Source organism: Ylistrum balloti, unplaced genomic scaffold (assembly GCF_031769215.1).
Source record: "Ylistrum balloti isolate Yb309-2 unplaced genomic scaffold, AGI_CSIRO_Ybal_v1 Utg372122, whole genome shotgun sequence".
Lineage (NCBI taxonomy): Eukaryota > Metazoa > Mollusca > Bivalvia > Pectinida > Pectinidae > Ylistrum > Ylistrum balloti.
In genome coordinates this window covers 518-26179 of record NW_026783015.1, presented here as the reverse complement: position 1 = coordinate 26179, position 25662 = coordinate 518, and the positions used below count along the sequence as shown (strand labels likewise).

The window sequence follows — 25662 nt, the reverse complement described above, 5'->3', positions numbered from 1 at the left end:
TTTGAGTCAGAGGTAATGTGTTGGCCCTTTGAGGCCTTGTAATAAGTTCATCACCAAACTGTGAGTCAGAGGTAATGTGTTGGCCCCTTGAGGCCTTGTAATAAGTGAGTCCTACATAAGTTCATCACCTAACTGTGAGTCAGAGGTAATGTGTTGGCCCCTTGAAGCCTTGTAATAAGCTACATCTAACTGTGAGTCAATAAGTGCCTTGCAATAAGTTCATCACCTAACTGTGAGTCAGAGGTAATGTGTTGGCCCCTTAAGGCCTTGCAATAAGTTCATCACCTAACTGTGAGTCAGAGGTAATGTGTTGGCCCCTTGAAGCCTTGTAATAAGCCTACATCTAACTGTGAGTAAGGTAATGTGTTGGCCCCTTGAAGACTTGTAATAAGCCTACATCTAACTGTGAGTCAGAGGTAATGTGTTGGCCCCTTGATGCCTTGCAATAAGTTCATCACCTAACTGTGAGTCAGAGGTAATGGGATGGCCCCTTGAGGCCTTGCAATAAGTTCATCACCTAACTGTGAGTCAGAGGTAATGTGTTGGCCCCTTAATAAGGCCTGTGTTGACAATAAGTTCATCACCTAACTGTGAGTCAGAGGTAATGTGTTGGCCCCTTGATGCCTTGCAATAAGTTCATCACCTAACTGTGAGTCAGAGGTAATGGGTTGGCCCCTTGAGGCCTTGCAATAAGTTCATCACCTAACTGTGAGTCAGAGGTAATATGTTGACTCCTTGATACCTTGTAATAAGCCCATCACCTAACTGTGAGTCAGAGGTAATGTGTTGGCCCCTTGAGGCCTTGCAATAAGTTCATCACCTAACTGTGAGTCAGAGGTAATGGGTTGGCCCCTTGAGGCCTTGTACTAAGGCCTATACCTAACTGTGAGTCAGAGGTAATGTGTTGGCCCTTTGAGGCCTTGTAATAAGGCCTAAACCTAACTGTGAGTCAAGAGGTAATGTGTTGGCCCCTTGAGGCCTTGTAATAAGGCCTACACCTAACTGTGAGTCAGAGGTAATGTGTTTGCCCCTTGAGGCCTTGTAATAAGCCCATCACCTAACTGTGAGTCAGAGGTAATGTGTTGGCCCCTTGAGGTCCTCTTATATGCCAAACCAGGAGTATGAGTCAGAGGTTGTGTAGACGTTATGGGGTCCTGTGCAAGCCTTACCTTGACTCTGAGTCAGGGTTAATTTGCTGGCCCCTTGAGGTCCTGTAATAAGCCACCACCTTGACTTTAGGTCAGAAGTAATAACCTAAGAGGTTTTGTAATAAGCCCACCCACAGGCTCTGAGTTAGATGTTATCTTAGCCCCTTGAGGCCTTGTAATAAGCCAACCCCTTGATTCTGAGTCAGCAGTAATGATCTCTGAATTTTTTGTAATAAGCCCATCTCCTGACCTTGAGTCAGAGAAAATGACCCATAAGGTTTTGTAATATGCCCATCCATGGACATTAAGTAAGAAGAAGTGTAATAAAGCTAAGCGCTTATTGAAATGTTAATGCAATAACAACGTTTTAAATGGTACATAATATTGTATAGCTAAGTCAATATAAAATAACCTGTTTGAGACACTCGCTAAACATTGTTTTATTTTTCTTATAGAAGCATTTGTCTCGAGGGACCATATCAATTACAGATTTCTTTTTCTAAAGATGCTGATTTTGTGGGTCATTGTCTCATATGTTGATGAAAATAAGTTAATTTCCAGAAATTCTGTTCCCATGCATTATCTGTTATCTTAAGCCTGGTTAAATACTTTTACTGATTCTATAAATCAAGTCTGTATTTATCGATAGGAAGATTAAAGGCTCTAGCAAGGTTTCTGCCACAAGAACTATAAATCTGCAGAACTGAACATGAGAATTTATTTATTAATTAATTTTTTTTTACATATACCTCACGAAGTTATTATTACTGTTATTTAAAAAAAAAACAAACAAACTCAGGATGTTGAAGCAAAAATGGAAGCTCTCTACTGAATTTGATGTGTCTTTTATGACATAACACTTCAAATACTCAAATATGAAGTTGCCAACTCAATCTGTAAAGAGAGATTGCAAGTTAGATGTATAATCAACATGTACTGTAAGAAAAAGCGATTCTATTTTAAGTCTCTGGCCAATCTCAAATAGGCTGAAACAAGTAAAAGGCCTCAGGGGCCTGTATGATGTACCTGGGTGACCAGTTGATATTGTCAAGCATTTCAAGTCCCTGGTCAATCTCAAATAGGCTGAAAGAAGTAAAAGGCCTCAGGGGCCTGTATGATGTACCTGGGTGACCAGTTGATATTGTCAAGCATTTCAAGTCTCTGGTCAATTTAGTGTTTTAAAATATGCTGAAACAAGTTAAAGGCCCCAGGGGCCTGTATGGTGTACATTGGTGTCTGATTAGAACTGTCAAACATTTCAAGTTTCTGATCAATCAAGTGTTTTAAGAAAGGCTTTCATATGTTAAAGGCCAGTTGGGCCTGTATGGTGTTATCTTGGTGTCAGATTAATATTATCAAACAAGTTAATTATTTTCGTGTTTATCTAACAACTTGTTTTGATAATTCGTATATAAGATGTCAGTGTTTTTAATAAAATCATGGAAAATCATCCCTAAGTCAATATCAAACCCAATTGTACAGTACACTACTGTATTCATTAATGCCTGTTAATAAGCCCAATTATATTTAATGTATTTTTGTGTTGAAATTTTCGACAAACCCTAATTGAATAATTATCTTTTTTTAATTCTGCAAGAAGCCCATAGATTTTCTGCCAGAATTTCTATCATGGCACCCAGGGCTCATGGCAGGATAAATATGATGTGTTTTTGTAGTAGCAGATCAAATGTATATTATATATCACTCTTTTCCCCCTATGTTTTCAAACCAAAGAATCAAATTCTATCATATATGACTTCATGGCTTCATCTTCATGTTGGTTTTTACAAGTGAAGCTTGTACTGTTTTTCCATTGAAGAACTTTAATATTTCCAACTACTGTTAGCTTTAGTCCTTTCTACATTTCATACCGAAGAGTTATAATTACTATGGATCAATTCTTTCTTTCTCTTTTTCTTTCTTCCTTCCTTCCTCCCTTCTTTCTTTCTTTTCCCCTATAACCAAGAGTAAACCAAGAGCACACTCATGAGAAAGCCCTACAAATAATTCAAAGTATCTGACATCATTAACAGCAACTGTTTCTAGTTAATGTAGGTGTATACATGTTCAATCTGATAAACATATAACAACCCTACATGAGCATTTTTAAATTTAATTGAGTTGACTTCATTAAATTTAAAAAAAGACAGCGTACATCATTGATAACTTGATAATTTTTTATCATATATCTCCATTTACTAATTGTGGCTGGAATTTACTATTTTTCCAAATTTTCAAGTCTAACACATTTCAAAAGATTTTTTTTCCTTGTAAAAAGTATTATTCGCCAGGTGCAATTATTAAGTTAAATATGGTAGTTACAAAACTATCTCTCAAGGAGTATCAATATCACCACAGCAAAATTTTGTACTGATAAGAAAGTGTTTCATTTCAATCAAAATATTGTTATAACTTGTTACCGTAAATAAAATTTGATAAGAAAATGCTGATTTTATTGAGTATGATGATAATATTGACATAGCTGTGTTATCATTGACATCAAGATAGGTTATGAAACTGTCAATAGAATACTTTAAAACAAGAACAGAGCTGTAAAATTCTCCATGGGGAAATGTGACTGAAAAATCTCTGATATTTCTTGTACTCACTATCCATCGCTACCTTCAGCTATAAATGAAAAATTGATCTTTTTAGTGTTTATCATTATCATCTTTATCATGTTTTTTCCCCTATCTTTTTTGCATTTGAATGGCATGTCTTGATGAGATGTGTAAAGAAAGTAATTAAAGAAATTTGATGAGACAAAATATTTCGAAATGAGTAAGAAATAAACACATCATTAAAAATGATATCTAAATAAAAAGAGAAAAATTATAAGATAAGGCAATAGAAAAGGCACCAGGGCCTTTGTCAACGGTCAAATAAGCTGTAGAAATTTGTAATAAAGCCTCTTGCTTACCACTTGAGACCTTAGGTTTATTAATGCTTGATGTCCTATTAACAGTCAAGGTCATTTAAAGGTCACTTGCAACAATATTTTTCAGATCTCCTCGATAGGGTTGTTGCATAGTGTGTTTGGCTACAGGTGAGCTTGATAACCTGTCCCCCATTTGGCTTTCTCTGGCAGCTTTTGGAAATCTCTGGCACCAAAAAAACTGTGACATCAATTCCACCAGATAGTAGTGATTGTGAGAACTTCATATAATATGGCAGTTTTATGATCTGTTTTATTTCAGCAGTAATGGTACACTGTGTTGTGTAGAGGTATTATACATCTACTAACAAAAATCTTAAAAGTTTATGCAGCTGAGACGAACGATAAGTAATAAATCAATCTAGTGAACTCTTAAATATCGGCCCGACATGTTTATTGGAAGACACATATTTCAGCTGGTGCTGACATCACTTTCATGTCAGAAATATACGTGGGTGAACACCTTGACACACCTCGACATAGATGTGTGTCCATGGTAACCACCTGGTCTCAAGACGTGTTATTTACCTGTATCTTTTCATACTGAGGCTAAGCAGATTTAGAGAGTGGATAATGTACCAATATTATAGACCCTAATGTTAACTATTATGTATATCAGAAGATAATGAGATAATATCAATAATTTCATCTCAACGCTCGGACAGAATAGCTATATATTCTTCCAATTACACATTTACGTATTTCATTATTATAGTATGTTAAAACAAATGTATGATTATTGCAAGGATGGATAAGATGTATACATCATTTCCTGGTCATTGGTTGCACTTATGATGTATCCTTAGCTTTGAAAGTATATATGTACAAGTACAGTGTTTTATCTGTTAATACTGGACTACATGATAGCTATTGTAGTCTTCTTGTTCTAAGATAACAATTGGCAAATACTGAATATTAATTCTATGACATGTGTGGAAGTTAATGATGTTGTATAGAATGTGGTCCTGTGTTACTGTATACACTTTCCACCAAGATAAAATCCTGTTCTGTGATTTTCTTTGTTTTTCTGTTGTGACTTTTGTTTTGTATTTCTTGTGCGGAATGGAGCAGTAGGCACGGGAAGTACCAGCTATAAGGTTTTTTTTTTTTTTGACAATCATTTAAGTAGAGATAAAAAACATGTTAGTTCTGTAGAGCTAAATTACAAGGAAACATGTATAACAAGTTATAAACAAAACACAAAGGAAATATCTCAGTATGGTACAGAAAGAAATCAAAACAGCTATATACTATGTAATTACTGACAAGCACGAAAGTAGTTTGATATATCATGGAATGCATGATGAAAACAAACTGTAAGCTGAAATAGCAATGTATTCCTGTAACACTGTATCTGTTAGTTAGTGTAGAGAAAGTGAAATGTAGCAAAATAACACAAAATATAGCATTTTGGGACAACAATAAAACCGGCACTAAAATAATGAATTTGTTGATTTAAAAAAAAATCTCTAATCATTTTCATTATCTTATTAAATTGTGAGCCGAGATTTCATGCCTTCATGTAAAACTATCAGTCTTGCTACCTTATCCAGGTGAATTCACTGTCCAATTAATTAGTGTCCTGTCACGAATACTAATCCACTCTGACTGACAGAATCTGGGCGATGGGTAAGTGTGTACTTAGGTAGCCTAGGGCATTTGAGACTTAAAAGTGATGAATAATGTGATGAATATTGCATTTAACAAACACTTTATGTTTAGATTAAAATGATTTTTGTTTTTAAACAAAAAATCTGCAAAACCGAACAAATTTCTATAGAATGATATTGTCTTCAGGTACAAGAAAGTTGTCACTTATATGAAATTATAGATGTGCATCAAACAAACAAGTAAAATTAAGTAAATTTGCATTACCATTCATCAAACGACTGTTTACCTATAATGTTTGCCTGCATCAGCCAGAATATGATTCATCTCCCGAATTATCATTACTGGAATTGTTTCGCTACTTTGTGGCTCAAACTGTTTTAGTCTAATAACAAACTTTACCTCTTAGTCGTTTGATGGTGCCGGACATGCTTATTTAATCAATATATAGCCGATTTTATGTACAGAGTCTTCATAAACACTACAAATGAATATGTGTCTGGTGGTGGAATTAACGTCACAAATGATCAACCAAAGAGAATCCTTGATTTTCAGAAGGGAAATAACTCTAGATATTTTAACTTCCTCCATCGTTTACAGGTAGAAATAGTGCTACTGATATATGATGCAATACACAGACCACATTTTCCAGACATTATCTAATGATTTTTCACAAAAAATTAACTTTTCATTTCAGTTATTTTCATCATAACTTTAGTATACATATCTTCCACTAATTCACATTCATTTGCATATAATATAAACAAAAAAGACAGCCCAATAACCCCTATGAACAGAGCCCCTCTCACCTGCCTGTCGTACTTACGAATGACCAGTAATACATCCTTCTTTATATATGGTGCTGAGCTGGCTTGCCGTTTTCAACTAGTCTTGGCAACACACATACATGACAGTATTATCTATTTTTGTTGTGAGTTTTTGGGTCATTTTCATAGTGGTTTTACTACTTGTATTTCCTATTTGTTTATTGTTGTGCTGGTCATGTTTTTTTGGGCTCTGTCTTCTCCATCCATGTTCAGACATGAGTGAGTTGTTCGTTTGTTTCCTGCATGTTTTTTTCTTGTTTATTTACGTGTTGGTTTTCCTTTATAATACAATCTCTTCATATATATTCAGCAACTGAATTAAAGTCCTAAAAATGTAAGGATGCCTACTTTCATATCCCCATCAAGAAGTTGGTAAGGAAGTACCTCGATTTTGTGACAACAGGGTCTTCCAGTTCCCCTTAACCCTCTCAGTGAACAACTTTGCTTCTTGGTGGACTTGTCGGGACAATTTTCTTTCCTGTGTCCCCTTCTGCAAGCCGAGTCCCACCATGACCCTGTACATAGATTCACATTTGACAGAGAAGGGTGCCTACCTGGCCAGCCATGTCCATCAGGGGTGTGGTCTAGGGAACAGCTCTAAGAGCGCATCAATGTGCTGGATATGAGAGCAGTCCTGCTGGTTCTGCAATCCCTTTGGGATTTGCTGAAGTGACAGGACATTCATCTGGCAACAGACTACTCTACAATAGTCGCTTACCTGGAGAAGCAAGGCCGTACCAGATCCCATGTTTATCATGGTTCTCCTGCCTTGTCAAGAGATGGACTTGACCATTCAGGTCAGCCATCTTCCGTGCTGCTCGAATATACTCACTCTTTCCAGGCATTGTAAGTCTGTATTGATGAAATGGCATCTGAAACTCTCGGTGTTCCGAGTGGTATGTCAAGTTTGGAACAGACCTCACCTAGATCAGTTTACCACAGCTCTGAATGCTCAGTTACCAACCTAAGTCTCTCTGGATCCCGGTCCATAAACTTGGGCAGTAGATGCTCTCTCTGGATTGGAACAGATTGATTGCATATGCATTTCCTTAGTTCAATCCGGTGGGCAGGGTGTGTTACTGTCTCTGCTAGAGGACTAGCCTTCGCAGTTGCCACTATGTCAAGACCTTCTTCGGCAACCTCTGAGCCAATTAGGATTCCTTCCTTAGTTCCAGATGATAGCTCGCTTTGTCTTGCTGTTTTATCTCAATAAAACCAGGGTGGGTGAGGGCGAGGTTCCTGTTCTCCGTTGTTTCTGCCCATGAAACAGGGTGAGCAGGATATTACTGTGATTCTGCTATAATGAGGGGTTCAAGGGTGGTTCAAGGTTAGAGTTCATGAGGACAAGGACTCTTGCTACGACTTGGGTTCTCCTTGCAGACTTTTCCTTTCAAGAGGTCATGTCAGCCACCTTCTGGCGATGACAGACCTCATTTTCTTACTTTTACTTCTGGCTTCATTTTCTGATGATCTTTTTTTCTCTAGGTCCTTTGGTTGTGGCACAGTCAATGGCTGTGCCCTGTCTGTTAGTCAATAGTATGTGTCACCTCCCACGTTGTCTGTACATGGGCTATTTTTTGTCTTCCAAATTTTCCCCTGGGTATTATTTCGGCCATTCTTACTGCCCTGTATTGAATTTGGTGTTGAAATGTCAGTGTCTCCTCTACATTAAGACAAATTAGCATAATAAAGTTATGGTAATTATTACTTAAATGAAATTGAGGTTTTTCTTGTAAAACAAATTCCCTCAATGTAATACTTACCATAACTTTATTGAATCCCTCCCTCTTTCTGTTCAAAATTCTTGCCTCCCCTCTCCTCTCTATCCTACACTTTTATCTCTGGCATTCATCATAAAGAAGGACCTAAGGTACAATGAGCAGGTAGGAAGGGGTTCCCTTTGGGGTTTTATTTGACTCTCTTTTCCATTCACATTTTATACGAATGAATGGAAATTATTGGTTTTACCAGAAAAACTGCAATTTTATTATCACTGCTGGTGATTTTGGTGACTTTGAAGATGTGCAAGGTTTCGGTGGGGGAGGAAAACCGAAGTTCCTGGAGAAAAACCACAACCTGGAGGTGTAGGGCTAGTGATAAAGACCGTTAGATGCCTTTCAACATTCGACCACCACAACCCCCATCTAACTGAGATAACTTCATGGTATATACAATACAAATGTAAAATCTGCGTAAACTGCCTTCCAATGTTCATAATTAGATATTAAACAAATTATGCTTAAATTTGCAAGTTTTCTCAATAAACATATACAGTCATACTTTGATGTTTCGAAGTTCAAGAGACTACCAAAAAACTTCAAGACATCCAGACTTCAAATCATATGTGGTGTGTTATATTGACATTTTCATGTTCATGGCTGTATTGATGACATGATATTTCTTCCCTTCTTATTTTAAATAGAAATCAACAAGAAATCAATAATGCATGCTTAAATTTACATTTGTGCTTTCCTGTCACACAGAATATGTATTTACGGATCAATTATAAATGAAACAACATGCAGTATGAAAGTGGTCTTCAAGTGTTACAGTAATTATTTCAAGACTGATACATAAATGTTATAGGCTATATTGAATTTAAAAGAGAGTAAAATTAATATCATAATGTATTCTGTCCAGGAACAACAGCACTAACATCTCACATCTTCTGTCGTAGAAATTACAAGAGTGATTGCAGATGTTCTTACGACAGCTAGTCTTAAGCAATCAGAGAATGCATGATTGACTGATAAATCACGATGTTTCTCATGGTTTTATGCTTAAAACTGAAAAGTGACACTTTGGGAATGTGTGAAACCATCATACCTGTGATAGGATTTCCTCCGATTGATTTTAAATTCTGTAAATTAGACCTAACTAAATGCCATTACCACAAAGGCGGCGGTGAACATCACATGAAGTCCATTTATCTTTGCTAAAATATCATGGCTTGTAAGTAAGCAATTAAATTTTAATCTGTGTCCATTCATTAATTAACCTTGTCACACTGAGCTAATGATAGTGGCCATCGTAATCCCATTGTGGAGTAGAACTCTTCGTTGCAATGTGTGTACAGTACAGGTAAATGTTTTGTTCGAATCATGAGGTGTCAATGACTGTGTTACCGTAGGTTTTGCTGTCCATGAAAATACTTTACTACATCGAAAAGTTTGATTTATAAAACTTTGATTCATAAGAAACTATATAATTTACTATTTTTCTGCAAAATTTCTTTTTAATTAGTTCTGGGGTTTTTAAGAATTAAAATATATTAATTGTTTACAAGGCACACCATACATGACTCCTGATGTTAATGTTTCGACATTTTCATCAAAAGGAAAATAGGTCACAGGTATTTCTTTGATATTGATTATACATGTATTCTTTAATTTCATGAGGAAATGGATAATTTCTTGTTATGAAAAAAGTTACAATTTCCTCATCACAATCTTTAATTTGATGACATAAACACAAATGCAAAATTACAAGCCCATTAAATCTATCAAGACACATAAATCACTCTGCTTTCATGTAATTATATTTCAGTTACTTCCCTTAACCATAAAAGTACATGTGACTTCTAATTAATTTGAGTATTGTTTTTCAGCTCAATTATAATATGAAAATTGAAATGATTTCATTTATCTTTAAAAAGACACTGCTGATTTTATAGTAAATTGTTTCCCTATTGCATCAAGTTACAGGACATCACCAGGATATCACTTGATCCTAAAGAGTGTTGGTTCTCTCTAATATTATTTTGGATTTCTAATATGAAAATTGAAATGATTTCATTTATCTTTAAAAAGACACTGCTGATTTTATTATGACATAATATCACTTCCTGAATAATTATGATCCACCTATTTCTTTGAAACAAGGAACACCAAAAGAAACCTTCCATTCAAAATTGCTTAAATATCACTGTTTGATAATTAAGACACTATTTATTACCTCAGAAATGGTAAAATGTAAAAGAAAATTTGGTTCAATTTCACAGAAACATACTAAACATGTCTGTTTTTGTTCCATTTTGTATTACAAAAGACAAATTAAAAAAATTCTTTTTAGTATGTGGTGTTGGGGAAAGGGGGGAGGTGATCACAACATTAATTTTTACCTTGCATTTCTACCCAATTTTTAATTAGGAAAATTGATGGGGAAGGGATAACAATATATTTTCATCTGTCTCTTCAAGTAAGACACTGGTATACTAACATATCTACATAGGTAAGACATGTTTCCATGTAGATAGAAAATTTTACACTTACATGTGTTTGTATATAAGACACCTATATACTTACATGTCTGGATATGTAAGACAGTAGTACACCTACATGTCTAAGTAGGTAACAGTCTTGTATACTTACATGTCTTGGTAGGTAAGACACTTTGAATTGGTCAGCCCTGTACATGGACAAGGCCTGAAATGCAGCTCCACAGACCCTTGTATCATCACTTGTTGTGTACAGCCACAAATTCCTCACAGCATCTTCACAGAATTTCTACAATTCAAAAATCAGTAGGTATGAAAATACAAAAAGAAGAAATGGGGAGATAGCACAAAAAAACAGAAAACAGTGTTAGCAACAAGAGACCATAGGGCCTAAACAGTCACCACAGTTCAATACAACTGGACAAAGGGCTTAACAGTCACCAACAAGAGTACCGCAAAGCAGAACAAAATACAAAATCCAAAACAACAAAGGGGCATAACTCTTATTCAAATTGTCTAATCAAAACCCCGTTCAGGAAAACACAATTTCATATCATGGTAATTAAGCCTACCAAGTTTCATAAAGATCGGCTGAAAAATGTTGGAGGAGATCTCCAGACAAGATTTCTATAGTGAAATAAACAAAGGGCCATAACCCTTGTTCAAATCACAAAATCAAAACCCTGTTCAGGAAAACACAATTTCATATCATGGTGATTAAGCCTACCAAGTTTCTTAAAGATCGGCGATAAAATGTAGGAGGAGATCTCCGAACAAATAAAAGTTTACGCCGGACGGACGGACAGCGCCATACCATAATACGTCCGTCTTTCTACAGGTGTGTAAAAAGCTATACAATGGGTCCAAGGGCTTGAACAGTCACCAGAGATCCGTACAAGTGGCCCAATGTCTTTAACAGTCACTTAGGTACTATACTTAAGACTCAAGGGTCTAAACAGTCTCCAGTGGTCTATACAAGAGGCCCAAGGGCCTTAACAATTGCCAGAGTTCTATACAAGAGGCCCTAGGGCCTTTACAGTTACCAGAGATCTATACAAGAAGCCCAAGGGCCTTAACAGCCACCAGAGTTCTATACAAGAGGCCCAAGGGCCCTAACAGTCACCAAAGTTCTATACAAGAGGCCCAAGGGCCCTAACAGTCACCAGAGTTCTATAGAAGAGGCCCAAGGTCCCTAATAGGCTCTAGAGTTCTTTACAAGAGGCCCAAGGACCCTAACAGTCACCAGAGTTCTATACAAGAGGCCCAAGGGCCCTAATAGACACTAGAGTTCTATACAAGAGGCTCAAGGGCCCTAATAGGCACTAGAGTTCTTTACAAGAGGCCCAAGGGCCCTAACAGTCACCAGAGTTCTATACAAGAGGCCCAAGGGCCCTAATAGACACTAGAGTTCTATACAAGAGGCTCAAGGGCCCTAATAGGCACTAGAGTTCTTTATAAGAGGCCCAAGGGCCCTAACAGTCACCAGAGTTCTATGAAATCTGCCATTTAGTTGTTAAACATGCAATAATAAATGACCTGATTTATATTGTACATGTAATACAAAAGTCAAATGACCATTACATTAAGTGCCATCCCATTTTCATAATCTAAGTTTCAATGATTCTAAAGAAAATGCCCCAAAAAGTAGTTTTCTTATCTAAACAACAGTGAAATTTACCGCCTCCCCAGGGGAAAATATTTTTGAGACAATGGGGAGCCACCAAATTCAAAATTTACGAGTGGAGGTATTGGTGATGTGTCTTAAAACCTTTTGTGAGCACTTAAGAAGACATCTCCTTCAATAATAAGCAATTAGCTCTACACCATTCACAGAAACAGACATGTTTATTATCTTCAGGATAATAAGCTGACTCGACTATCTCAGCAACTGAATGACTTCGGTACACAACAAATTACACCATACTACCTCACACAGGAAGTTTCAAGTGACAGATTTCAGGAAATTTAGACACCTTCAGATCAATGTGTTTGTGAATGCCTCAAATTTAAGCACATCCCTTACAAACTACAGATAGTCTTCAGTTACAGATTTGTACAAAGGACTTATTATGTTGACAAAAATCCATTATATTTAGATTTTGCTGCCCACTTAGAAAACACATATATGATTAATCTATCAATCGCCATCAAAACGGTAATGTATTTTTTTTTCAATATTTTTTTATTTAATAAAACCTATTCAAATTACCCAAGTAATCTATTTTACATTGAATTTTAGTAACAGTACATTTTCAGGAAACAAAAAAATAAATAAATAAATAAAAAGATACATCAATTGCCTTTTGTTCTATTTCACATAAATTTTCTTTACTTTGTTTTGAATTCCATAAGGAAATTCTCCAATATTGAATAAACAGAATATCAGTAAGTAGGTTTGTTGGAAATGATTAATCTTTCGTTTCCATTTTCAATTAGTGATGAATCAATAAATTTTATATAAACAATACTCATCCAATTTCAATTACTATTTCATGATCAATAAAATTATAAATATAGAATTCAATTAATGAGATAAAATAGATCAAGAATTATATAAAACTAGACTTTCACAAATGAAAATAAAATAAAAAACAACTCCACTCCACCAGATAAAGTAATAGAAGATCCTGATCGACTTTCTATCCATCAAAAGTGAGTACTAGTCTAATGTAAATGAGCTGGATATCTTCCTTTGTGACCAATGTCACATACAGTCTAAACTCATCGTCATGAAATTCAAGGGGCCGTGGAAAATATTTTGACTTATCTGTATTTCGACTAAGACGAAGTGAATAAATAACATTGACAATATCAGTTTCCAGACGTTGATTACGGTTGAACAAAGTAGGGCTACGACAGTACGCAGTGTAGTTTAATCTGATATTTGAAATGGCAGAAAATAAACAAATGAATTTATTCTACTTTCTCTTTTTATTGTTTATTCATCCAAATAACAAAACATGTAATAACAACTCCAATCAAATGCAATTGTACTCACATCATTCCGTCCCGCATACATGTACAATACCCTTACTGACTAAGCACATATACATTATATATTTTACGTAATGACGTAAAATGAAATTAAAATTTGCTTCTGATACGCTACAAGAAACAATGTATGAAGCCACAAATCATATCAATAAGACTTTATTACGAATAAATAAACATATGAAAAATGTGGCACTAGAAAGGTTCTACCTGTTACAGCAAAGATTGTACAAGTACTAGACATAACAAGCACAGATATAGACTCTATAAATGAATAATACTTTCAGCACTTCTTCGCCCAAACACTAAATCTGTCAAAGTGCCCGATAACAGTCCTTTAGTTTACAAGCTCAAAATCAATTTCTCTCGGAATCATGGGGATCAGATTTCATCAAAAAATTTGTACTGGTTTGATGCTTCATTTTTGTAATTCCTGAAGATGCACACAACCAAACTAAATGTTTTCATGTTTTGTGTAAATGCACTACTTTTTTAACGTACAGGTAAGTCACTGTTACAGGATAGTGACACTAATTAAGAAGCCAACCTTCAATTTGATAATTAAACATTTAATTAATCGCCAGTGACCAAGTGTTGTGTAAACGATGGACCGTGATGCCGTAATTAGCCTTATGTTGCACACAGGTGACTTTCAACTCGGTGTCTATTGACCGATTTTGTCAGAAGACGTGCTAAAGTTTAGACAAAATTAATTTTGAGATAACAAATGACTTTTTCCTTGCTTTACAATTGAAGAGACTGAAAAATTGCTTTGACTCAAGCAAACTTTTGACTCAAGGAAATTCAAGTCATCCGAATTAAAATTACAAAGATATAGAAGGAAAAAAATCGGGACTTGAAAAATATTTCGACTCAAGCGATTTCAAGACAATGAGTTTCAACTGTATTCATAATTAACAAACCCTTGTGGACTTATCTATAAAGTCCTTCACTTGGATTATTTAGCAGTGCAGTTTTTAAGAATTTTAAAGTCTTGATGAACATATTTTCTTCCATGAACATTTCAGTTTTTTCTCCAAGAAACTGCTGGACATTTTTGAGAAGATGCTGTTAGAAATTTGAACAAAGTTCATTATAAGTGACAGTGAAATCACTGGTCATTATTTGATAAGTAATATCTATTTTATTATTTAATAGTCCTTTCAGCAGTGATCTAGTCTAACACTATGATGGTCTGCCTCTCAGATATTCAGGAAGGTCATATAAATCTTTTTACATACTAACCCCTGTGACCATGCAATGAGGTCAAGGTTATGTGAAAAATTAAAAAACCCTCTACCTTAGAATGCTACTAGTCATATATAATAATTCTATGTCAATCTTCTTTTCAAAAGGAAGTGGCATAATTTTGACATATGAACAGACATCATATGAAGTGTAGCACTATTGGAGAACAGAATAAGAAGAATATCAAAGCTCAGTCTGCTTCTAGATGGATCTGTGAAATGATTCGCTATGCTGAGGTACAACAAGCAGGTAAAAGGGGCTCCTTATATTCGGGGCACTCCCTCTTAAGCACATTTACTTGCTCGTTTTGGCTTTTAAATTCCTGGGGAATTTTATCCCCCAATCTGAAAATCTCCTTATAACTTGTTTTTTCCTTGTCATTCATAAATTTTACTATACTGGAGGTGCGTAATTGGAGGTCAAACTTCTTAACAGGGTCCTTTCATGAGTCAAGTCACTGCTCTGTAACGGTTCAGAGTCCAGAGTCTTCTCATTGGTTACCCTGGAGTCAAGCTTCTCTGATGTTGCAGAATCAAGCTTGTCATAATTAAATGTTTGATAGTTTGCTTATGAGTGAGTAGCCCCTGTTACGCCAAAGAGATCGTTACGCCCAAGAGATTGTTTTTTGTTGCTACAGAAGACTTCTTGATCATTATCTTAATCATAGTCAAGTCTTGGATTGTTTTTTGTATAAAATAAGCAGGATATTAAGGCTCAGTCTGTTTCTAGATGGATCTGTAAGATGATTTGATATGCTGAGGTACAACAAGCAGGTAATAGGGGCTCCTTATGGGAGGGTGATTAGGCTCTCTTTTTCGTTTATATTATATTCAAATGAATGGGAATTTGTGGAAGATATGCATACTAAAGTTATGGTAAGTATTACATCATATCTTACCTCATAATCCGTGGTCTGCTCTACAAGTGATGGAACGAGGGAAAACAGTTCACATATCTTTTCAACCACAGCAGGTCTGAAAAGCACAAGAATTAACACTACATTACCAAGATTTCAATACATTTTGAAATTATCAAAGATCAATCACCATCAAATTTTTGGAACATTTACCATAAACATAAAGATATGTGACCTGTTGAGAAGTGTGGTAACTTTTGTTCTTCATCTTCTATACTTTTGTACATTTATGGTGTATTTGAAAAACACATCCATGTGACCTTATCGTGAAATTGAAAATCAGAATTTCCTGTTGTCAAAATTTATAAACAGTTACAGTATTATCTTGCGAACCTTTTAAAGTTTTTATTACATGCAAATACCCAAAAAAGTAAAATAAGATAATGAAAACTTTGTATCATGTTTTCAATAGTTAGATTATCTCCTAAAAAGCCCAGGTAGTCAGTGCTTCATCTCGGAGAATAGGAGAATCAGCTGATCACAGCACAATGATACCTAATAGTAATATTCCCATAGGATGTTCATTACAGCAAGCATGAAATGAAATACCCAGCTGGCAATTTTACAGAAAATCAAAATCTCAGAGAAAGGATACCAACTGATTGAGAACTGTGACATTTCTTCCCCGTGAACTACCCGAAACAATGACAACTGGGAACTGTTAGTCCCATGTAATTAAACAACTGCATTGTATTTCTTGTAGGTTCTACTAAAGATCAATAGATGAGAATATGAGAAGATTTAGCCAGGCACTAAAATTACAGAAAGATAAAATGTAAGCAGTATTTTAGTTCATAAATATTAAAGAGCTGTTTTTTGGAGGTTTTCCTGCCGTCAGTCAACATCTGAAATCTAACACAAAATAGAAATCTGTGATATGTTCTTTGAAGATATGTAACATGTACTTTCCAAGGAAGATTGCACATGCCTTGTTTTTTATTCAATACAGAAAACTCTAAAATTCTGCAAATATCGGACGGCCATTTAATTCCCACACATGTATCAAGAATTGAAATGATGTGAGATGCTAGTTCTCAAGGGTAAGATAACAATTTACGAAAGTACGTTTGAAATCAAGACACTGCTCTACAAATGTCAGCTTGACTCCTGCAATTAAATCCAATATGTCTCTCGTCACCAGTCGTTTATTTAGACTGCGGCAGTCAGCTGATATACACTCTGTAGAGGTTTCATGGAATCCGTATAAAATCACAGTCTTCGAAATGCTTGATGGACAAATTTACATTCTGTAACAATTGGTTTGCATTTCAGAATATATCTTTCTCATTTCTTCAGGACTGATAAAACAGCAACAAACAGATTGATCAATCTACGATATTTTCTATCTACAAAAATTTCCCTTTATTATAATTTCAAATCAAATTGTTTAACTGTATATATCAATTTGGAAATAAACTTTCTGTTCAGAGTTTTACTCTTTGAAACAGATAAGGTCACATAACAATGGGAATTTGTCAATGAAAGTAAAAATGTAAGCACCGTTTGAATTCAAAAATATTTCTATGCTATTGTTGCAGATGTTTTCTGTGATCATGATGATGACAATGCTGATGGTGAAGATGGTCAAGCTTACTGCATATACCCTTTTTTATTTTTCAATATCTTAATCTGCAAATATTTCCCAGATCAGGTTTTTACTTGTTTTAAGACAATGCAGTAGTAGACTGCAATAACTGGGTTAGCATAGCATCTGACTTTACAACATCTGTTGAATATCAGTTGAATAACAGTGTGGTTTGATTCTTTCCCATAACAGTTTGTTTCTGAGGAAGCTGAAATCAGGAATTATTCTGTTCTGTCATGGGGTTTTTTGGGGTAAGACACATTATCCAAAATTTCTTAAGATAGCATGTGGTGGACCTCCCATATGTTGTTCCATGAGGTAGCTATCAGTAACTATACCTCGTCTCAAAAATGATAATAATACAGCTATCAGTTACTTTACCTCGTCTCAAAAATGATAATAATATAAACTATTTATTTTAACACATCAAATAATTTTGTTTCCTAAATCAAAATTTGAAAAGTAAGCATGGAAACAAATCTTTATGACACATTTAAAATTTTTTTTATTCAATCAATTTTTTAGGCAAACAACAAAAGAATGTTCTAAACCTTGCAGGAAATTCCTATTTCATCATAAAAATGATTTTTTACACAAAGATTGATAATTAAAACCAAACTTAAGAACAGACCTGCATAGATATTCCGTGTGTAGAGTGTCATGCTCGGATAGGCACTGTACCATTGTCTGAATTACAAAGTCCAGACATACCTAAAAATATTCCTTATTTTTCTATTTTTCCATCAGTAATAAAAGAAACTAACGGTCTCCTAAATCATTGGGCACAGACTTTTTTTTTTTTTTAATACAATTTCAAGAATGAAATATCTTACGATTTCTTACTTCATTCTTTTTCCATCTTTCGATGTATGATAAACTTCATACCTCAAATGCCTATCAAAAACCTTTGTGAAAAATGTGAAATGCCAAAATGTAAATTGCAGAAAAGCCAAGAATTATATGGAGAAGTGTATCATACCGAGAATCCCGGACAAGACTGTCAGCGAGTACGGACCAGGCAGACAGGATGTTAATAACCTGAGAACAGATATAAAATAAAGGATGTGTCAAAAAGTGAAAAGTTATCATGATAAAATTTACTGCAGACTCACATATCGACTGTTTTTTCCAAACATGTTTAATGGTCTCACTGGTTATGACAAAGAAATACTGGATTAAGTGACATAAAGAAACATCACCTGGAATATGTGCTGTAATTGGTGAAGTCTCAGGCATTTTTTTTTCATTTTTTCAAAATCAAACATCAGCATGAAAAATGTCACCAATAATCCTGTGATATCACCGAAAGTTTCTCCAACCAAATTTCGACTCATCTCATTTCTGAGATGATAAATAGATATCACTTAAAGACTGAATAAAGCCTGTTTTACATGTCAAAGTACATAATTCATTGAAGATATACACATAATTTCTAGTCAATACAATATTTTGAAGGAGGTAATTCCCTCATTCCATCATGTTTATCCGAAGTTGGATCTTAACTAGTATTCCAGTTTTGTTTATATTTGTTTTCTACAAGCAATAAAATAATTTAATATATTATATAATATTTAATGGCTATGAAATACTATTTGAAAGTCAGAGCTAAGCAAAAAGTCTGTTAGTAAACAGGGGAAAGTGCTTACCTCTGCTTCACACAGGAAGTACAGGCCTTCTAGTGCAAGGGAGGATACAGCTGCCTCCTCCTCCCCTGTACACAAGTTGAGGATGTCTGATAATGGACCAAGCATATCTGAACCATGTTGTTCTGGTCTACAAAACAAAATGATCATACATTACAGTAAAATCATTAATTTTGTGGGGCTTTTTATCTTCATTGATTTCATGGATATTTATAGGCCAAAAATTCATATTTCCATGATATGAAAATAAACATATTTTCAGTAACAGTTTTGAGAACTAGCTATTTTTCTATGAAATTGAGTGTCAACGAACTTTTGAGTCTTAGAAAAATATATGGTTTAATGTAATGATGGATAAAGGTCTTTATCTCTTAGCAAAGAAAACTTCAGCATGATTCTACATTAATTTGCAATTAATATTATTTGAATTGTTATATGCATATTCATCATCTCTTATTTGCATATATTTACTGAATTTGCATATTCATGTTTTATCTGCATATAGTTACTAAATTTGCATATTTAGCATCTGTTTTATGTATACATTTCCTTATTTTGCATATTCATTAGCTTTTGTCTGTACATATATAAGAAATTTACGGGTACAGTGCGCAAGTACGTTCTTGGAGTCAGGTTAATAAAAAAAAAGAAAGAAAAGTATATATAATATGAATATTGATTACTGGTTACCCCAGGGCAGAAGTTAATGTTTTGACCCATCGATAATTAGGAAACCACAATGAGCGTGACCCTAACGCATTTAATCATCTTAAGTAAACAAATTCATGCAGGCGCCTGACTTAACAAGCATGGAAGGCTAGGCTATTTGGATAATTAATGGTTATTAACAGTATGAGGAGATTGATGACACTCGGCTTGGGCTGAACACGTGCTATTGGTCAGAAAATGATGTTGTTTTAACAATCTGAAAATGTTCAGTCCTACCTCATTCCCATAAAAGCAGGTGATATGTTCCGTATTGGTATGATCTTTCATGGTATCTGTACCCACCATGGTATCTGTACCCACCATAGTACTGTACCCACCATGGTATCTGTACCCACCATGGTATCTGTACCCACCATAGTACTGTACCCACCATGGTATCTGTACCCACCATGGTATCTGTACCCACCATGGTATCTGTACCCACCATAGTACTGTACCCACCATGGTATCTGTACCCACCATAGTACTGTACCCACCATAGTACTGTACCCACCATGGTATCTGTACCCACCATAGTACTGTACCCACCATAGTACTGTACCCACCATGGTATCTGTACCCACCATGGTATCTGTACCCACCATAGTACTGTACCCACCATAGTACTGTACCCACCATGGTATCTGTACCCACCATAGTACTGTACCCACCATAGTACTGTACCCACCATGGTATCTGTACCCACCATAGTACTGTACCCACCATGGTATCTGTACCCACCATAGTACTGTACCCACCATAGTACTGTACCCACCATAGTACTGTACCCACCATAGTACTGTACCCACCATGGTATCTGTACCCACCATGGTATCTGTACCCACCATGGTATCTGTACCCACCATAGTACTGTACCCACCATGGTATCTGAAGGTACTTAATGATAGATTACTTATATTGACTTCGACAAGCAAACATCATTTACAGCCAAAGAAAAACCGGACAACATTGACTACGCCGAAAGACTTGGGTTTCGTGCAAACCCACTTTGACATCACAGAATTCAACATTCGGGCATGGAAGAAAAAAGATGAATGCTTAAAGTCCCAATCCCTGACCAGAAAGTCCAACAGAGATGGAGAGAGCTGTATAATTTCTTATGTGATTGCCAAGATGCCAGCATTGCTGTCTGTATGACAGAACCATGCATGCCGGTATTGCAGATCCAGTGAGGTCATAAGGTTAATGACTTCAAAGCATTAATGGGATGGGCTGTTAGTGGACCCGCCATTGATGTTGACATGGAGGACAATAACGAGAATGATTACGACCTGTTTGACCACGACAACAAAAAATCTAACAAGGCAGACTTTGATCCGGCGTCCTTCTATAACAGTGACAAATATGAGGAATTTGAAGGATTTCAGTGATTGTGTTTGTTTCGCACATAGTAACGAAAGTGATCAGTACCATGTTCAGTGAAAAGTAACTCCAGTGCTATGAACTGCTTCCTACTTAGTGCTCTATGGATTTATCAGTCGTAAGTTGTTTTCTCTATATACAAAAAATAATTAATTGCATTAAAACATTAAAATTTTCTTTTTATTCTTTGTTTTTTTTAACTTCAATTTATCATGATCGACGACTCTAAATATACTTATGTGAAGGGAGGTAATCCAATATGGTGGACAGAGAACTTGAGAATGATAACCCTAGAATGGCATGTTCCTGCATATAATACACCCCCATTTTTGACACCACAGTTTTTGCCCAAAAAAGCGCACACTATACATGCAAATTTACAGTATTACCTTAATTTGCATATTTATGATCTTATGTATATTACTTTAGTTTGTATATTTATCATATTTTATCTGCATGTCACGTAATCTGCATATTCGTCAATCTTTTTGTGCATGTTTACCTACCTTAATTTGCATACATCTCGGATGGCTTTTGCTTTGATAAGCAACACTTCCAGGGAGTCAGAAAATCCTTTTGGAGATTCCTTGATCTCTTTCAGCAGCTGCGGAAAGCATCTGTCCTGGATCTTCCATAAATCTGTTAACATTTGCAAGTAAGGTCCCCTCATCGCCGGAAATGTTCCAAAGGACTGGATAGTTTTAAGGATAGGCCCAACACACACCTGATGTGATTGTACAAAGTAATATACAAATGGTTGTACAATATGTAGTCAAAATTTCTACATTTTACTGTTAGATTTATTTTTCAATTTACTCGAAATTTTTTTTTTAAAATGTCAAAAACAGTTATTTGGACAGTTTTATGGTATTTCCAATGTAGAAGATTAAGGGATAAAATGATCATAAATATGATATGTAATGTAATTTTGAAATTTACTTTGTGTGTTGCAAGCTTTGGTATTGTCATCAGAATCTCAAATCTGACAGATGGAATGCTCTCCCTTCCCAACTGGTACAGCATCAACGGCAGAAACCATGGAGCCTGATGAAAACGATGAAATGGAGAAAATAAATGAAAACTAGTCATTTATCATTCTGCCAAGTTAAATACTGGCTTTATAAGATTGTAAAAAATATTGGACGATATCAAAATCTCTAAGTTTGCATCATGATCTTATTAACACACAAAAGTTCCATTATTTTTATTTCTTGAAGAATGTCACATCAAAATGGATTCCATCAAATTATTGTTTCTTCAGTTGTAAAGATATTATTCCCCCAATTCTATCAGCCTGTTACAAAACTTCATATTTAACCTAACACGCATTGCCAGTGATGGAAAATCTATATTGACAAAAGTTTCCAAGGGGTTAACTCTTACATTTAGTAAGGTACTGAATATTTTTAGCGTTTGTTCTACCTGAGTGGAATCCCGATTAGCTATCAGGGTCAAAGTTTTAAGGGCCGTTCCAGCCTCATGTTCACTTCTGCTCCTGGTCAATAACGCAGAGATTAGATTGGTCAAGGAGAATGGGATGTGATTGGTCAGTTTAAGAGAAGACATCAGACCAGACATCCACGACACTGCCTGATCCTGATGCAAAGAGAAGACTGTTGTCCAATGGGCAAAGTTTTGATCCTCATAACTTGCTGTAGTCAATCCAATTTCTAAGTTCCAGTCTTGTGCCTGTGAATACCATTAGAAAATGAACATTTAAGGAATTCAAACTTTTGTATGGTCATTTGTTGAGTTTATCATCTCATGAACAATTTTGAGATTTCCTTGTAACTGGTAACCTCCTTACTGAACAACATACAGGAGGGCCTGTAACATGTCATCCAAACCACTTATGGCAAAGCTCAGATTGGTCTGTTTGTCAGCTTCCTTGGTAGGGAGCTTCAAACCATACACCTTTAATCTTCATCCGCGGTCACACAGCCAAACACTTCACACACTGAGCTCTCATGCCAGGACCAAAATGAGCAAACAGTTTTTCGGTTTTTAAAACTTTTTACAAAACATTTTGCCCATAGTCGCAACCTGATTTCTCTTTGGTACATGATACACATAATGTGCTATCCATTTCTTTATGAACAAAATTGTTCTATGTCTGGCCTACAGTCATTGATACAAGATGGTGTATAAACATTGATATTTTCTCACCATTTCATTAGGAGTTGTTCTTTTCTTCTCAATATTTAGAATTATCTCCCCTGCCAGACTGTGCAGGGTGCTAAGCTCGCGACCAATCCAATCGGACTTGGGTGTGGCCAAGATCTGAAGTAAAGGAAGGATCAACATCCTGGCACCAAGAGGACTTATCCCACAGTCATTTGTCTTCAAGACCAGCTTACCTTCAAAGGTAAATGGAGAGTTTAACTTTTAACATTCAGTTTAAAGGATTGTGTACCAGAGTCAATGTTTCAATGTCTATCTTAATTTGTTTCTGCTTCTTTGATTGATCGTTAGCATTGTAAAATTCTGGGCACTTTTGTAACAACTCCAATACAGTGGTACAATACAATACCTGTTTAAAATTATCCAGATGTAACTTCCTCGTATAAAATGTACACCTCCCCCCACCACCAAAAATCATGAATTTCAATTTCAGGTACCCTAACAAGCTGCAATTTAATTCAAAATGATTTCTGTTTGATGACGGAATATTAGAAAACTGGAACATGTCAAACACTGAAGTTTCACATTTACTTAGTGTATAAATGGTAAAATTTGTTGCTTCAACATTCTTCGTTCTTTTCAAATCAAAATTTCTCCAAACTTACAGAGTTTAAGTAGTGTCATCACTTGATCAATTGAACATGAATGAAGTGTGGTTGCTATGGTGATTAGGTTCTGATCTGTTGCCATAACCTGAATAAAAGAAAAAAAATTACAATCAACCTGTAAGACAAGAAGAAATGACCCTTTCACGGTCAAGTCTGAAGAGACAATATCAAATCAGAGTCATTTATTGGACAAATAAAGAGATAATTAAGTTGGTTCGTCTAGATAACTTCTCGTTAATTTATGATAGATATATTTATGTAAAAGACAATATCCTCAAATACCTTTGGAAAAGTTGATGCTATTTTCATCAGGGCATCCATCAAAGCTGCGACCCCTTGACCTTTCACTACCCCCTGGTGGTGAAGGGATAAACCAAACTCAGCTAAGCTTTGTAACTCAATTCGACATTTATCTACTCCGGAATAAGATAGACATTGCAGTACTATCTCTGTCACAAATTGACTGGTCTTGGCTAGGTCTCGAGTTTCCTGAATCTGGAACAAAAATCAAATAAATTTTTGCTCCATAAGGATACATATTTCCTATTTTAGATACCTCGTTTCCAGTCCCAGAAAATACTCGAGGGAAAGATAAAGTGGCAAAGACAGGATAAAGAGATTCTCCAACTTGATAATGATCAACATGAGAATATGAACATGTATATAAAGCTGTAATTCTGACATAAACTTTAAGGTACAAGGACAAAATATATCTATTGGTGAGACTCAAAATGCTCCCATTGGCAACCAATCACAAGAATAGAGCTATCCATTTTAATTGACTTTTTAATGGGTGAACTCGTAACTCTTCAGACTGTCAGATATCGGTGGACCAAGGCTGACATTCAAAGCTATATAACTGAGAAAATTAATGCAAATTGCAAATTCCTGTGTCAAATTCAAAGGACTATTTGTTGCTTGAGGACATCAGTGCTGTCAATGATTTTTAAAATTCAATTTGACCGCCATTATACTGCTGTTGATAACATGAGTTTAACAATTGGTCACACTCAACTAGTGAAAAAAAAAAAAAAACTGTTTTCAAGCAATTTTCTGTTTTGATAATCTCCTTGTGATAAAATCGGCATGTTTACAAGATCAGATAATGTTTAACAATGCAAAGCATCTAACATGACAAAAAGTATCGCCTCTCTCGGAATCTAGTATCCCCAAAGACCTAATTGTTGCTGGACAGGATCATTTTGACAAGGGTTGATGACACAAGTTAATTTTGCCTGTCACTGTCACATCCAATCTTTGTTAAGATAATCTAAATCAGATCTGCTGTGTCGATTCAGTTCATAAATTTTATACCATAACGTTAATTGTTCTACCCAATCAGTGAAAAGGACCTTAGAGTAATTGTGCAAATGTAATTGAAAGACAAAATAGCAGTAGCAATGAATTGCTTGAATTTCAGGAAGTTCTCCTTATGTACTGCTATTACTATAGCACCTCATCACATTTTATGAAGCAATTCAGGAGAAAAAAAAAAACAAAAAAAAAATGAAGAAAAAAAAAGAAATAAAACTTAATCAGCGCTTTTGATCAAAGTGCATCTTAGATTCAAATCTTTGTGTATGAAAAGAGCAGAAGAGTAGAGCCTACTATTTTTAATGTAGAAGATTCAATTTTTTCAAACTCTGAAAAAAACAAAATTTTCCT

General features: G+C 35.4%; 1 protein-coding gene across 1 annotated transcript in view; it reads right to left on the bottom strand.

Moving 5' to 3' along the window:
• Window positions 1-24492, bottom strand: part of LOC132564279 (focadhesin-like) — a gene marked incomplete at its 5' end in the record, with an annotated part of 36496 nt that extends 12004 nt beyond the window's left edge. The window contains 10 exons of the mRNA XM_060228949.1: window positions 10889-11023; window positions 15872-15947; window positions 18454-18512; window positions 19121-19247; window positions 21715-21932; window positions 22148-22252; window positions 22631-22897; window positions 23375-23565; window positions 23995-24082; window positions 24280-24492. Of these exons, the coding sequence (XP_060084932.1) occupies window positions 10889-11023; window positions 15872-15947; window positions 18454-18512; window positions 19121-19247; window positions 21715-21932; window positions 22148-22252; window positions 22631-22897; window positions 23375-23565; window positions 23995-24082; window positions 24280-24492 (1479 nt within the window). The remainder of the gene's footprint in view (window positions 1-10888; window positions 11024-15871; window positions 15948-18453; window positions 18513-19120; window positions 19248-21714; window positions 21933-22147; window positions 22253-22630; window positions 22898-23374; window positions 23566-23994; window positions 24083-24279) is intronic.
• Window positions 24493-25662: the final 1170 nt, after the last annotated feature.